This window comes from Chiloscyllium punctatum, chromosome 7 (assembly GCF_047496795.1).
Source record: "Chiloscyllium punctatum isolate Juve2018m chromosome 7, sChiPun1.3, whole genome shotgun sequence".
Classification (NCBI taxonomy): Eukaryota; Metazoa; Chordata; class Chondrichthyes; order Orectolobiformes; family Hemiscylliidae; genus Chiloscyllium; species Chiloscyllium punctatum.
Window position 1 is genome coordinate 54,568,776 of NC_092745.1, and position 14,159 is coordinate 54,582,934.

A 14,159-nucleotide genomic window follows, 5' to 3' on the forward strand; every position below is an offset into this window, starting at 1 on the left:
CAAAATGACCTGAAAGAGTTATTACAATCACATGGGGAAATGTATGGGAATAAGCTGGGAAGTACAGGTGCACAATCCTTTATCTGAAATGCTTGGGACCAACTGGTTTTCGGAATTCAGAATTTTTTGAATTTCAGGATTAGTGACAGTTTGATGTGAAATGTTTAAATATCTTACCAAAGAGCAGACTCACTGTGAGTAAAACAAGCCCTGAAACAGAATTGAGGCCTGCCAGGGCTGGGCCATATCTCCCCACATTGCATCTGAGTGACACGCATCGAGTGGGTGTCGAGTTGGGTTGACTGTTTGGACACCAAACAACCTTGTAATTGAGAAAAAAAAATCACAAAAAAAAACTTTTGGATTTTGGAGCTTTTCAGATTTTGGGATTTCAGATAAAGGGTTGTCTACCTGTACTATTCTTATTATGCAAGATACAGATATAGGAAATGCTGTTCCAGTTAAGCAACATCCTTAAATGTTTAATCCTCTAAAGTTAGCACAGTTTAAAAAAAGAGATTGAATGCACACTCAAAGACAACATAATTAAAGTAAATTGTAGCTACTGGAACTCACCCATGTGGTAATAATGCTAAAACCAAATGGCACCCAATGATTATGTGTGGACTATCACAAAGTCTGCATTCTATTCTATTCTATTCTGCATTTGGAAGACTATATTGAAAAGGGGGGACAGCAACTTATATTTCTAGGTTGGATTTACTCAGACAGTACTGGCAGGTACCTTCATCTGAAACAGCAAAGACAATTTTGGCTTCCATGACACTGAATGGACTGTATCAAATTAACATCATGCTGTTTGGTATGACAAATGCACCAGGCAAATTTCAAAAAGACTAACCAACAAAGTCATCCCTGGATTACTCAGTTGTGTGGTATACACGAACAATTTTTAGTCACACTTGGAAGGAACATTTGTTGGAATTGTTCAATTGACTTTTGGAGGTGGCTTGGTGATAAACCTGGCTACAAGTGAATTTGCAAAAGCCCAAGTCATATTCCTGGGCCATGTCATTGGACATGGACAAATGGCCCTACGTGATTTGAAAACAAAGGTTATCGGAGGAGTTTCCCACACCATCAATGGAAGGAACAGTACCACGATTCCTGGGCTTGAGTGGTTTTTATCAGAAGTTCATACTGAATTTTCACAATGAGATTGCTCCACTGGCTGACGCATTGAAAAAGTGCAGAAAGTTTTAGTGGACAAGGCATTTGACAGCCCAAAAACTGTGTTAACCACTGCTCCAGTGTTAGCCACATCTAATCACACAAAGCCATTCAAGGTGGCTATCGATGTGAGTGATGTGGGTCTTGATGCTGTATTCTTACAAGAAGACAATGTGAAGACAGAAAGACCTAATGGGTATTTTTCCAGAAAATTGAATGATCATCAATAGAAATATTCCATGATTGAGAAGGAAACCTTGAACTTGGTGTTGGCATTACAACATTCCACCATTTACATTGCCAGTCAGGTGTCTGAGACAATTGTATATAGTGATCATAATCCCGTTAAAATCTTTGGAGAAATTTAAGGTAAAAATTTCCAGATTGTTTAGATGGAGCTTATTATTGTAGCCATTCAATTTGAAGATATACACATGGCAGGATGAGAGAATGTAATTGCTGAAGTGTGGTTAAGATTTTGATGAAGAAAGATGGAGGCATTTGGTAACAGAAAAAAAAACCTGACTGAAATAGCCTGAAGGAGTGAAGGTTTACATGCTTAGAGTCAAGGTAATGTATATGCATTGTAGTGTACCAACAGTGTTTTTAAAAATTAAGCTACCTTTCTATGTATTGATGGTTCATTTTTTTTCAAGGGGAGGAAGTGTAATGATGCTTTGGTTTTAAGTAGTTTATTTTGTCCTGGTTTCTTTAAAGAGAGGTTTTAAGGCAGAGGTACAGAGCTGGCTATTAAAAGCCCATAAAGTAAACAGCTTAGGAGGCCTTGGTTTTTTTTTAAATTGGAAAAATAGAAGCAGTATGGCTAGGTGTGGCCAGCTCTCACAGACCAGGATTCCTAGTTTTTAGCCTTGAGATTCAGCATCATTTATTATTTGAGTCTCAATGGGATTGGAAGCTACTACTCTCTCTGAGTTTTTGCTTGATATACTTTCTCTCTCTTTGCTGTTGGATTATACATGAGACTGTTTCTGAAGTTGCCTTTTTGCCAAGGGGTTTGTTTATGAGATGTTATTATATTGGAAAAGTTAGTAATAGTTACTGTATCTATTATTCTGTTATTTTTTTCCTGAAGAGTTGTCATTCTAAGTTCTTCTTCCTTTTGTTGTATTTTAACTATCATGTTTGAATAAATTGTGCTTTGCTTAATGTCAAGTAGTTTGACCCAATTTAATTGTATCTAGAACACAGCACTTTACATTTGTCTTTAAAACAAAGAAAGGTTAGGGTCTAGGCTACCTTCTTAAAAATATTTTGAGGGGGTCTAGTCTGGTCCATAACAATAACAATCAATCTCTGTCAACTGGAGTAAATCTTGACTTTGTGCAACAATCTAAAAAAGATTATCCAAAAGAGGTGGGCGGGCACTATTTCGTTCAGATAATTGATTATTCGGTTAATTGATTTCCTCTGGGACTCGGAGTTTTCTGATAAGTCTGCTCCCCATCCAGGAGACTAGGCAGCTGCACACCACATGTGAGCTCCTGCCCCCTGCCCGTCCCCAACCCCGCCCCCCAAACCCCATCTCCCAACCCCCAAACACACAACTCCATCCCATCCCTTGCCCACTCCAACCCCGTCTGCCCCACCCCTGCCCCTCAACCCCGCCCCTCAAACCTTGTTTACCCACCCCCAACTCTGCCCCCACTCCCTGCCCACTCCAACCCCGACCACCCTCACCAGTGCCCCAACACTTTCCACCCCAACATCGTCCATCACCTCAATGCCGTCCCCGCCCCCCGCCAGCTCCTCAAACCCGCACTCCCCCATCCGTGCCCCCGCCTCCCACGGCTGACCACCCCTGGCAGCCAGACTGTACACCAACAGTAAGATTGCTGCTGCCTTTTGTGGGGTAAGTCTCCAAATAACGCACGCGCAACCTTTTACTGCAACCTTCTGATACATTCCACCTTTGCCCTGTACAGGACAATGTTGGAGAGATTATCTGGGGAAGGGGGGGGGGGGTTTGGGGTTCACCCCAATGTAGAACTCCAAGGAGTGTGTGTAGGACAAGAGAGAGGATGGGATGTCAGTCATTTGGAGATGGTTCCTGGACTGTCCAGGACTGTTCTTGGCAGCATTTCAGTGGGCCGAGTTCCTTTTTAATCATTGCACTTGCAAACAAAAGATGTGATCAGGGTTGAAGCAGCTCTTTGACACAGCGTTTCTATCAGGACCTTGAGAGCCCCTTTGGATAATCTAATATTTGGATAACTGATATTCGGATAATCGAGGTTCCTCTGTACTAAGTAAAAATGGGGCACTAATCAATCAGAATTTCAGTGGCGATTCTTCCTGTGATACTGCTTCACCCTAGGAAATCAAAAAAGGTATAATTTTAATAGCATCCGTAAAGATTCAACAGTGTGGAGTAGTTGTAAACCTGACTTGTCCATGGTGTAGAACCAGGTCACAAAGGAACTATTTCTGCTCGAGTAGCATGAAATAAAAGGAAGCTATAATGTTAATTCAAGATTTTACCTTTTAAACAATAGTGGGGGTATACATTTGAACCCCAAACTGTACTGTTAACGTTGGAAAAGGCATTAAACAGAAAGTTAGAGATACAAGCAATAAAAGTGCAGTTGTAATTATTGATGACTTTAATCTCTGTATAGATTGGACAAATCAAATTAGAAACAATACCACACGGAATGAATTCCTTGAGTGTGTAATGGATGCTTTTCTGGATCAATAAATCGAGGAAATACATGGAGAAGAGGGCAGCCAATTCAAGATAGAATGTGATGTAGTTGATTCTGAGATGAGAATCTTGAATCTAAGTAAAGGAAGCTACAATGAGAGCTGACTATCAGGTGCCTGGATATGATAAACTGGAATATTACTTAGAGGGCTGACAGTGGAAACATAATTGCAAACATTTAACAATCACGTGGATGAATTGCAAGAACTGGTCATTCCTGCCTGACACAAAAATAAAATAGAAAAGGTGACCCAAACCTAGCCAACAAGGGAATTTAGTGATAGCAATAGATCCAAGGCAGGGTCATACAAACTGATCAAAAAAAAAGCAGCAGGCCTGAGGATTGGGAGCAGTTCAGATTTCAACAAATAACAAAAGGATTGATTTAGAGGAGGAAATGTTCAATTAAATACACACTTGCATCTGTTTTTGCAATGGAGGACACAAACAATGTCCTAAGATATTGGGGACATGGTCTAATGAGAGGGATGAACTGAAGGAAGTCAGTATTAGTAGGGATATAATGTTATGGAATTAGGTGGGATTAAAGGTCAATAAATTGATATCCTGAAGCATTTAATAAAGTGGCCCTAGAAATATTGAATAAGTTGGTGGTCATCATTCATAATCTCTAGACAGTGGAACACTTCCTATTGATTGGTAGATAGCTAATGTAACCCCATTATTTAAAAAAGGAGGTCAAGGTAAAACAGGGAATTATAGACTGGTTAGCCTGATATCCATAGTGGGAAAATACTAGAGTCTGTGATAAAGGATTCAGTAGCAGAGCACTTGGAAAATAGTGACAGGATCGGACAGGATCAGTCAGCATAGCTTTATGAAAGGGAAATCACGTATGACAAATCTACTGGAATTTTTTGAGGATGCAACTAATGAAGTGAATAAGGGGGAGCAAGTGAATGTGGTTTACCTGGGCTGTCAGAAGGCTTTCAATTAGGTCGCTCATAAGAAATTAGCATTTAAAATTAAAGCAAATAGGTTTGGGGGTAGTGTAAAAACATGGATAGAAAATTGGTTGGCAGACTGGAAACAAAGATTAGGAATAAACTGATCCTTTTTCTGAGTAGCAGGAGGTGACTACCGCAGTACTGCAGGGATCAGTGCTTGGTTCTGAGCTATGCACAATATATATTAGTGATTTAGATGAGGGTTCAAAGGGACATAGCCAAATGTAGGCAAATGGGACTAGTTTAGTTTGGGAAACCTGATCAGCATGGATGAGTCAAACTGAAAGGTCTGTTTCCATGCTATATAATTCAATGACTAAAAGATATATTTTAAGTATTCCATGTATAATGTAGCATATCAGATTTTGGGGAGTTAAAATATTTGGGGAGAGAAAAAGACGGTTTGTTTGTTTGCAAAGTTATTTTCAAATTAACAAATTGTGAAACCATGTACACGTATCTAATTCTATGATGTTATTTTCAGAAACATTACATCAATCATATTGCTAGTTGATACCTTACCTGGATTCACCTGAGCACTTGTAAGATCTAGACAGTGTAGCAGCATTAATAGCAGATGTATAATGGGAAATGAAGTCGCGACCATCTTAGGTAAGCAGATTTTCAGGTCTGAAAAAAGAGAACCAGAGTAAGTGCTGAACTTTAAATAATAGTATCACCTTTTCTAAACTATATTCTAGCTGTTTGAATTTGCCTTATTTCTTTAGCAGACCTGCAATCACATTAGTCTTACAGCTATGTACTTTTCTGCTGCCAAACGGAACTGTAAAACCTCACCCACATTACAATCCATGTGTTTACATTGTGCTTCAAAGCTATGGTTAACCATGTCATTGCTGCAACCTCCTGAAAACAATAAGAGCAATATAATGCTCATAACTTGAATGTGGAATATGCCTCAATTACTTAAAAGTATCTGCTGTTAGTGAAGAATTCCTTTTGAAAAATTATCACATGATAAAATTTGCTGTTTGTTCCTTCTAAAGTTTAGGTGAAATTTTGCATTTTTGCAGTTTTTTTGTAAATCAATTGAGCAACAGGCATTGAAAGGCAGAACCTGCATATATATAATTCCTTTCACAACATCTCAAAGCATTTTGAAATGCCAATTTGTTTTAGTATTAAGAATTAATATTGGCCATTACATCAGGAAAACACTCCTGTCATGAAGTGTTTTATGCTCAATGGCTTGCATGCAGGCAGGGCTTCCCTCTAAATGTCTCATGCACATTAAAGCACCTCTGGCAGTGCAGCACACCCTCAGTACTGCATCAGGGCATAGCTTCAATTTGGTGCTTACATCTCTGAAATGGAACTTGAACCCACAGCTTTCTGACTCAGAGGCGATAGTGCTATCACTGGGCCACAGCTGAAAACCAGACAAATAGGTTTACATTGTTTTGAGCAGTTTTGTGTTAGTACTATGGTTGGGACAAAATTGCATCACAATGATGAATAGTTTAATTTTCTTGAGGATTTTTTGCAGCTCCCCATGTCTGAACATTACAGAAAAAAACAAGCATTTCACAAGAGACCTAAGTATTTGTCATATGCAAATAGATCATCAATTGGTATGAAGGGCCGAGTGGCTTATCAAATGCCTAGTTTCCATTCTATGCTATTTCATGGCTCAGTTATACAGCCACTACAAAACTCACACAGATCTCAGGAGTTCCCAAACCACAATTGGTGCCACTGTTCTAACCCCTAGTATTTCAAATGTCTGCCTGCTAACCTGCTTAAAGCAGTCACATGCAAAATCAAAATGATTCTGTTGTTGTGAGGATGAATAAAGCAGAAAATATTATTCTGAATCCATCCAGTTTCTCTAATGCAAAGCAGACCCATTGAGCAATATATTCCAGTCACATTGTTGCTACTGCACCAAGCAAAGAACCTTTGGTTTGTCATAAGACATTGCACGGCGTTAACAAAATTCCTCATTGCCATTCTCATACTTGTTACTGCTATTCAATGTCTGAAACATTAGTGAGAAAGTGTTTGAGCAGATATTGTAACAGAGTTTAGGGAAGAGCTTTCAATTCCATCCTGCTCTCAAATACATTTGAGTTTGATTTGGATTTAGATTTATTGTCATGTGTAATCAAGTACACAAATACAGGAGTACATTGAAAAGTGTGCAAAATTGCCACTTTCTGGCATCGATGTAGTATGCAAAAGACAGGATTAAAAACAGAATCGGAAATACAAAAAAAGGAAACAACAAGATCACTCCCCCTCATTCAACATTCATCCTCGCCTCCAGTAAGCCCATCCCTCAGTCTGAGATCACTCAAGTTCCCAGAGTACCCTGCATGACACTGCAACAGGAATGTCACCAACTCTGCCATCAGATACCTGGGCCTAGCCATGCCCTGGTGCCGCACCACCGTCACTGGAACCACTGTGTCACCACTCTTTGGTGCCATATTGCCTCTGCCAACATTGTTGCCACCATGAGTCTGTGCTGGGCCGATCTCGACCATGCAGCTGCTGGCTCCCAAACTGGGCTCAAGCTCAACGCTGGGCCCCTATGCCTCATTCTGGCTTATGTTGCTGCCACTGCCGGCTCCTTGGACTGCTACTTCAACAAAGAAACCCGCTACTACCAATACTCTGGGAAGGGGATCACTCCTGCTGCTGCCGACCCCCAAGAAGGGGACCACTCCTGCTGCTGCCGATATTCCTGGGAATCGGACCACTCCTGCTGCTGCCTACATTCCTGGGAATGGGACCAATGCAAACCAAAGATCAAGGAAAAAAAAAGGTTTGAAATGCCCAGAGAGCATGTGTCTAAAATAAAAATATCAGAGGTCCAACTGTTTTTATTTTAAAAGCAGCAAAAGAAAAATGCTAAGGAAAAAACCAAAAAATCTCACAGTAGACAGTCTGGAAGATTACAGTAATAGTATCTTTTGATATAGTCATGGCATTTGATAATGACAAGACATGGAGACTTTTTTTTAATGGCAGTGTAACACAGACATTTCAGAATAATGGGAGCTTTATCCACTGCCACATTTGGTACAACATGAATGCCTCCCATGTTACAGTAACAAAATCACATTTTATTGCAGTCCTCCTCCTTTTACAATTGGTACCTACATTTTTTTTAAAAACAGTATTTGTTCAGCTTGCACAAATCCTATTTAAACTACAAACAAGTTTGAAGTAGAGAGGGAGGCCATTCAGATCTTTATGTCTGTGGAAATTGAAAAAGAGGAGCCAGTTCAGTAACACTTACCAGCTCTTGTCCATAGTGTATTTAGGTTACAACATTTAAAGTGAAAATGCTTTTTTAAATGTTAGGAGTGTTATTTTTTGCCTCTACTAACCTTGCAGGCACTGAGTACCATATGAGTCTTACTTCTTCACTTTTATTTAATCCTCTGATAATTAGTTTATATCTGTGCCCCCAAGTTATTGCTAAAAGAAATAGGTTCTTCCTATCCTCAAATAAATCCCCCAAACCCTCTCTACTCAAAAGAAAACAAGCCCAACCTTTATTATTTTCACCATAGCTGAAACTCACCATTCCTGGAAGCAAGTTCTTAAATCTTCTAGTGTGACCATATACTTCCTGTGATGTGGTAATGAGAACTGTTTGCAGTCCTTTAACTGTGGCCTAAGTAGCATTCTACATAACTCCCCCATAACTTACCTGTTTTCTGTGGCTCAGCTAATAAAGTGTATCCTGTATCTCTTCTTAATCACCTTTAACTATCTGTCTATGAATATTTTCTTTGTTCCTCTGTATTTCTCACTATCTTACATTTTGTGCATACCTTCCCCTCCCTCCTCCCACCCCTTGTTTATACAAATGAAATATCTAATTGGAGATTTCCAAAGGGATCTACTAAGGAAAGATCATCGCAGCTTCTAAATCTGTGGTCATTTGTAGCCTTATGTGAAGCTCCACTACTAGTTCTCCCTAACCCTCCATAGCTCCCCTATATCTTATGATGGTGTCCTCCAAAGTAGAAAATCGGAGTTGGATGAATTGTCATTGTTTTGTTTCTTGGTTATTAGTTTGACAATAATTGCAGGTAGAAAGGAGGCATTGGGAATCTGTCATGTTCCATCTCAGCATCTGACCTTCAGAATCCAAACTCTCTAGCTCCAACTTTGTGAAGATGGACAGAGAGCTGTCAATGTTGCTTGAAGCCTTGACAACATGGAAAATGCTGTAAACTTACAGGACCATTTGTTAGACACATTTGCTAATACAAACAGAGATAATTCCTCTAAGATGCTTAGTAGCTCCATTTCCCTTTGCTAACTGCCTCTCTGGTATATCCCACATATTAGACAGTCTGATGTGGAGATGCTAGAGTTGGACTGGGGTGGATGAGGTCAAAAATCAAACAACACCAGGTTTTAGTCCAACAGCTTTGTCAGAATTGCAAGCTTTTGGAGCTCAGCTCCTTCCTCAGACATGGTATGATACAGAGGTAAATGACACAGTATTTATAAGCAAAAAGTTAACAACTTTAAAACTAGCTGCCCTTGTTGAATCCTTTAATCAGTTTGGAAGTAGACTGCTGATTAAAATGCAAAATCTAGATCACTTTCCAGGCTTTGTCCCTAGATAATTAAAGGTTTTATCAATGTATAAGAGATGACATCTCAGGTTAGACAATGCACTTTAGTTCTGGAGACAGAGCATGTTCCTGCCTATCAGAGTGTAATCTAGTGAGCAGGCGAACCACGGAATGACATGCCCATTGGAAAACATTAATTGATTCTTCTCTGACTTTTTGATGATACAATTTAAACAAAAACAACAGTGCAAATCAAAAACTACAGGGATGATAATAATCATTCATTCAAAGTTGGAACATACAATATTTCAATATACAGATGCATCAAACAGGGTGAAAGGAATCTACTGAAATTAAGAGTTGAGAAACTAAGTTAATAAAAAGGAAGTAAGACAATCAAAATAAAGCAGTGATGAATTTATTTAAAATACAATCAAATTTAAGGAATAAATTAATATAACCTCAAAGAGAGCCCATTGAAGACACAAAACATTACACAACATTGCCAGTCTTAAAATGTACCAGTGTTATTCTTTATGAGTCATCTAGTGTAATCCAATTCTGAGAATGGTTTCCTGTACTCTTGAGCATTGCTTTATCTAAGCAACTTTCTTTTTAAAAGGAAAAGCATTTTTTTGACAGTGGCTTGCGACAGAGAATGCCAAAGTCTAAGTACTTTGTATGTAAAGACATTTTCAAAACGTTGCCTTCAATTCTCTTTGAGAGCATTTTAAATTTGATACGTCCTGTCAATGATTAGAAATGATTTATCGCAACATACTTTATTATGAGCTTCAGCATCTTGAATACCTGAATCAGGTCATCCTTTGATATCTCACATCACTCTTAAACATTTTATTCTTCCCTTCCTGGTAGCTTCCTCTTGAATCTAACCCTATTCTTGTTATAATAATGGAACTATGGTTTAATTTTATGTCTAAATCAGTTCAGTTTCCACCTGAGCCACTCATTCCAAATGTTGGTTCAAATGTAGGCCAAAGAGCTGAATTCCAGAGAGGAGGTGAGAGTGATATCAAGGTCACATTTGATAGTGTGGCATCAAGAGGACCTAGCAAAACTGGAATCAATGGGAATCAGGTTGTTGAAATCATATCTGGCACAAAGGAAGATAGTTGTGATTGTTGGAGGTCAGTCATTTCAGCTCCAGGACATCTCTGCAGGACAGTCCCTCAAGGAGTGTCCTTGGCCCAACCATTTTCAGCTGCTTTGTCAATGACCTTCTCTGCATCATACGGTCAAAAATGGAGATGTTCATTGATGATTGAATAATGTACAACACCATTTGCCACTGAAGCAATAAATATTCAAATGCAGCAAGCTCTGGACAATATCCAGGTTTGGACTGTTAAGTGGTAAGTGACATTAGTACCACACATATTCCAGGCAATTACCACCTCCAAGAGATTGTCTCTTGACATTCAATGGTGCATTACTCAATTTCCCACAATTAACATCCTGTGGTTATTGTTATTCAGAAACTGAACTGGAGTATCCATATAAATATTGTGACTACAAGAAAGGTTAGCGGCTAAGAATCTTGCAGTGAATAATTCATCTTTTGACTTTAGTTCACCATCTACAAGGCACAAGTCAGGAATGTGTTGGAATACTCCCCACTTGCCTGAATGAGTGCAACTCCAACAACACTCAAGAAGCTTGACACTATCCAGGATAAAGCAACTGGCCTGATTCTCAAGCAGTCTACTTCTAAGGAAATGCAATGAAAATTCCAATAAATTTCGCAGAAAACTGGAGACACAAACCCAATGAAAATCAGGTATAACTTTTAATGCAACAGTAACTTCCATGATCTTCACATACTAAATGGAAAATCAATGTTGCGTTCTTCATGAAAATTAATATTTTTATATTAAATAGATAAGAAGGGATCATAGTATTAAAGTGTTTTGGGCAAGTTGAGTTTAAACTGGTATTACTTCATGCATAACCATGACCTTCAGGAGCTTGCTTGACCACTTCGCGGAATTCAAAAAAATTACCCTAACCTCTGAATGTTAATCTTACTAATGGTTTACACTATCTAGTTGATGCCTCCAACCTGTTCAATCACTCTTCCTGTTTCTTTTATCTGTCCACATGGTTATTGAGGGGTGTGGTATGATCACTGGAGGCTGAATTGATGTAATGACTGGCATCATGCAGATATTTCTTCAGCTGGATTTTCTATTTAATGACGGTCAAAGAATAATTTGCTATTAGTCCATAATCAGACATCAAGGAATCTACGTCTGACTAAAATGTCTTCTTGGCACTGTTTAAACAATGTTGAAGCCATCCCTCATGCTTGCAACTAGCATTCCATTTCTATATGTGTGGCACTGATGTCTGCTCTTTACCAAGCATGGTCAATGACAGGTCTTCTTCACAATCATCTCTCCCCTAACAACAATATCCATTTATGATAACTATGCAAGAATTCAAATTCCAAAACACATCTAAATTGTTTACATCAATCTGTGCTTCACCCAATTCACTCATGAATGTGAGTGACTGGGTTTGGACTGTCAAGAATGCGCACATTATAATGCCAGGTCCTTCTTACAGAAAGAAAGACAGAGAGACAGGCTGGAATTTTTGCTTTGAAGGCAAATCTCTCCATTGTTACAGCATTATTTTCCAGAGACAGATTGGCCCAGAATGTAGTAAATGCTACTTTTGTAAGTGGAGAGATAGCAACAACTATCAAATTGTACTTCTGTCTTAGGGAGGCAGCTGCTAATATAGCCACTGCCAATCCATCAGTCATCTCTGATTTTTGTCTGCCAGGAGTGGGACAATGTGCTGTGCAGATGTGCAGATTAGACTTTTTAAGAACACCTTCCTTGGAGAGGTTGGGTACACTTTTGGAGAGGTCAGATACTTCTTTGGATTTAGTTTTGGGACATCCTTTAGGGAGGTTAGGTGACTTTTGGGAGAGGAAAGGTGTCCTTTGAAATCATTAAAAGTAGAGGTGAATTAATGTAAAAAGCAAATAAACGAAGTCAAACTTTAAACCTCATTGGAACAGTCAACAGCAATTGTCTAAAGCATTTAAAACTCCTGCCCTTGAAATAGTTGAAAAACATACTGAGTGGATTTTTTTTTGCTATTTCAATCTGTTGACATAATCATCAGCATGATAATTACTAGAATGGTGTTGATTGACTTATTTCACAAGCATTATCACACTGGGGTACCTGCCATTTCATGATTTGGCTGAGAGTTCCACACTGTTATAGACTCTTTGAAACAGGTCTATGAATTTCACTGCTCGTTTTTGTATGGGATTGAAGAAAGTTCAATGTAATGAATGGATTCTTAATTAATGACAGCTTTTAGGAAATAATGAATCATTTAATAGATACTTGAGAATGTCATTTTATGTTATTTTAGCGTGGTTCCAGATATTTGCCCACGATGGATATCAGGTGAATTGGCCTGGTAGATGCAAGGGTAAAGGGTAGTATGTGCCAGCCATGGAGGGTACAAGAACTATAGTGGTTGGATGAAGAGGCATAAGCTGTCATGGAGCTATGTGTGGCAATGAGATTTTAGCAAGGGCTATGAGGTGGCATTGATAGGGAACGTGTGTGGTGTTGTTGAGGGGAGACAAAGGGGTGACGGCTAAAAGGGCTGTTTGTTGTTGTGGTGTTTTTACCAAAGATCTGGTTCACAGAGCCCATTTCAGCAACCTGTCTTCCACAATCAGCCTCCACATAGTCTTTTGGTTCATGTACCATGGCTCCCAAAGCCCTACCCCCTACCCTAGAACAAAAATGCTACCATCTACAACACTTCTTTCCAGGTCAGGTTGTGGAGCCGGAATCTGTGCTCCTGATCCAGGAGCAAAAATGAAGGTCAGAGGAAACTCTACACCCCACCCGTGAAGGCGTTGTACAATCCTATTAGAAGTTAGAAGCTGACAGTTTAATATCCAAACAATGTGAAGAAAGGCACATGAGAAGTCAATTGCCATCTGATAATTGGCAAGAAATCCCACATCTTTGCAGGATGTGAGATGTTTATCATTGGCAAGGAAACCCATTCATAATTATAAAAACTAAAAGAACTACAGATGCTGGAAATCAGAAACAAAAACAGAAATTGCTAGGAAAGGTCAGCAGGTTTGGCAGCATCTGTGAAGAGAATTCAGAGTTAACATTTCAGGTCAAGCGACCCTTCCTCAGAACACATCCATAATTATCCTTCAGAAGGTGGCAGTGAGACACCTTCTTGATCTACTACAGTCTGTGTGGTGTAGGTACACTCACAATGCTGTTAAGGAGGGAGTTTCAGGAATTTTGATCCAGTGACAGTGAAGGAATGATGATACAGATCCAAGACACCACGGTGTATGGCTTGGAGGGGAAATTGCAGATGGCAGAGGTCTCAGGTTTGAAATGTGCTACTGAAGGAGCTTTGGTGAGTTGCTGCAGTACGTTTTGTGGATGTACTCTTGCACTGTTCGTTCAACATGGCATCTTCCATCAAGATGATTAATAGCTCATGCATCTGTTCAGATGTGCAAAATGCAGAAAATAGCTCCAGCCCTTTGGGTGCAACTGGCACCTGTGTACTGTCTTATTCAGCCTAATATTTTACTGAATATCATCTTGTTTATTTAACAGCTGCATTTATTTTTAATCGTAAAACAAACATTATCTTCATTATTGCTGACAATATAAACTGGGGTCA

General features: G+C 39.2%; 1 protein-coding gene across 4 annotated transcripts in view; it reads right to left on the minus strand.

Moving 5' to 3' along the window:
* Window positions 1-14,159, minus strand: part of LOC140479657 (discoidin domain-containing receptor 2-like) — a 152,240-nt gene that overhangs the window by 60,219 nt on the left and 77,862 nt on the right. For all 4 annotated transcript variants that reach the window (XM_072573595.1, XM_072573597.1, XM_072573596.1 and 1 more), the window contains one exon: window positions 5,404-5,511. In XM_072573595.1, coding sequence (XP_072429696.1) covers window positions 5,404-5,488 — 85 coding nt within the window. In that variant the 5' untranslated portion in view covers window positions 5,489-5,511. The remainder of the gene's footprint in view (window positions 1-5,403; window positions 5,512-14,159) is intronic.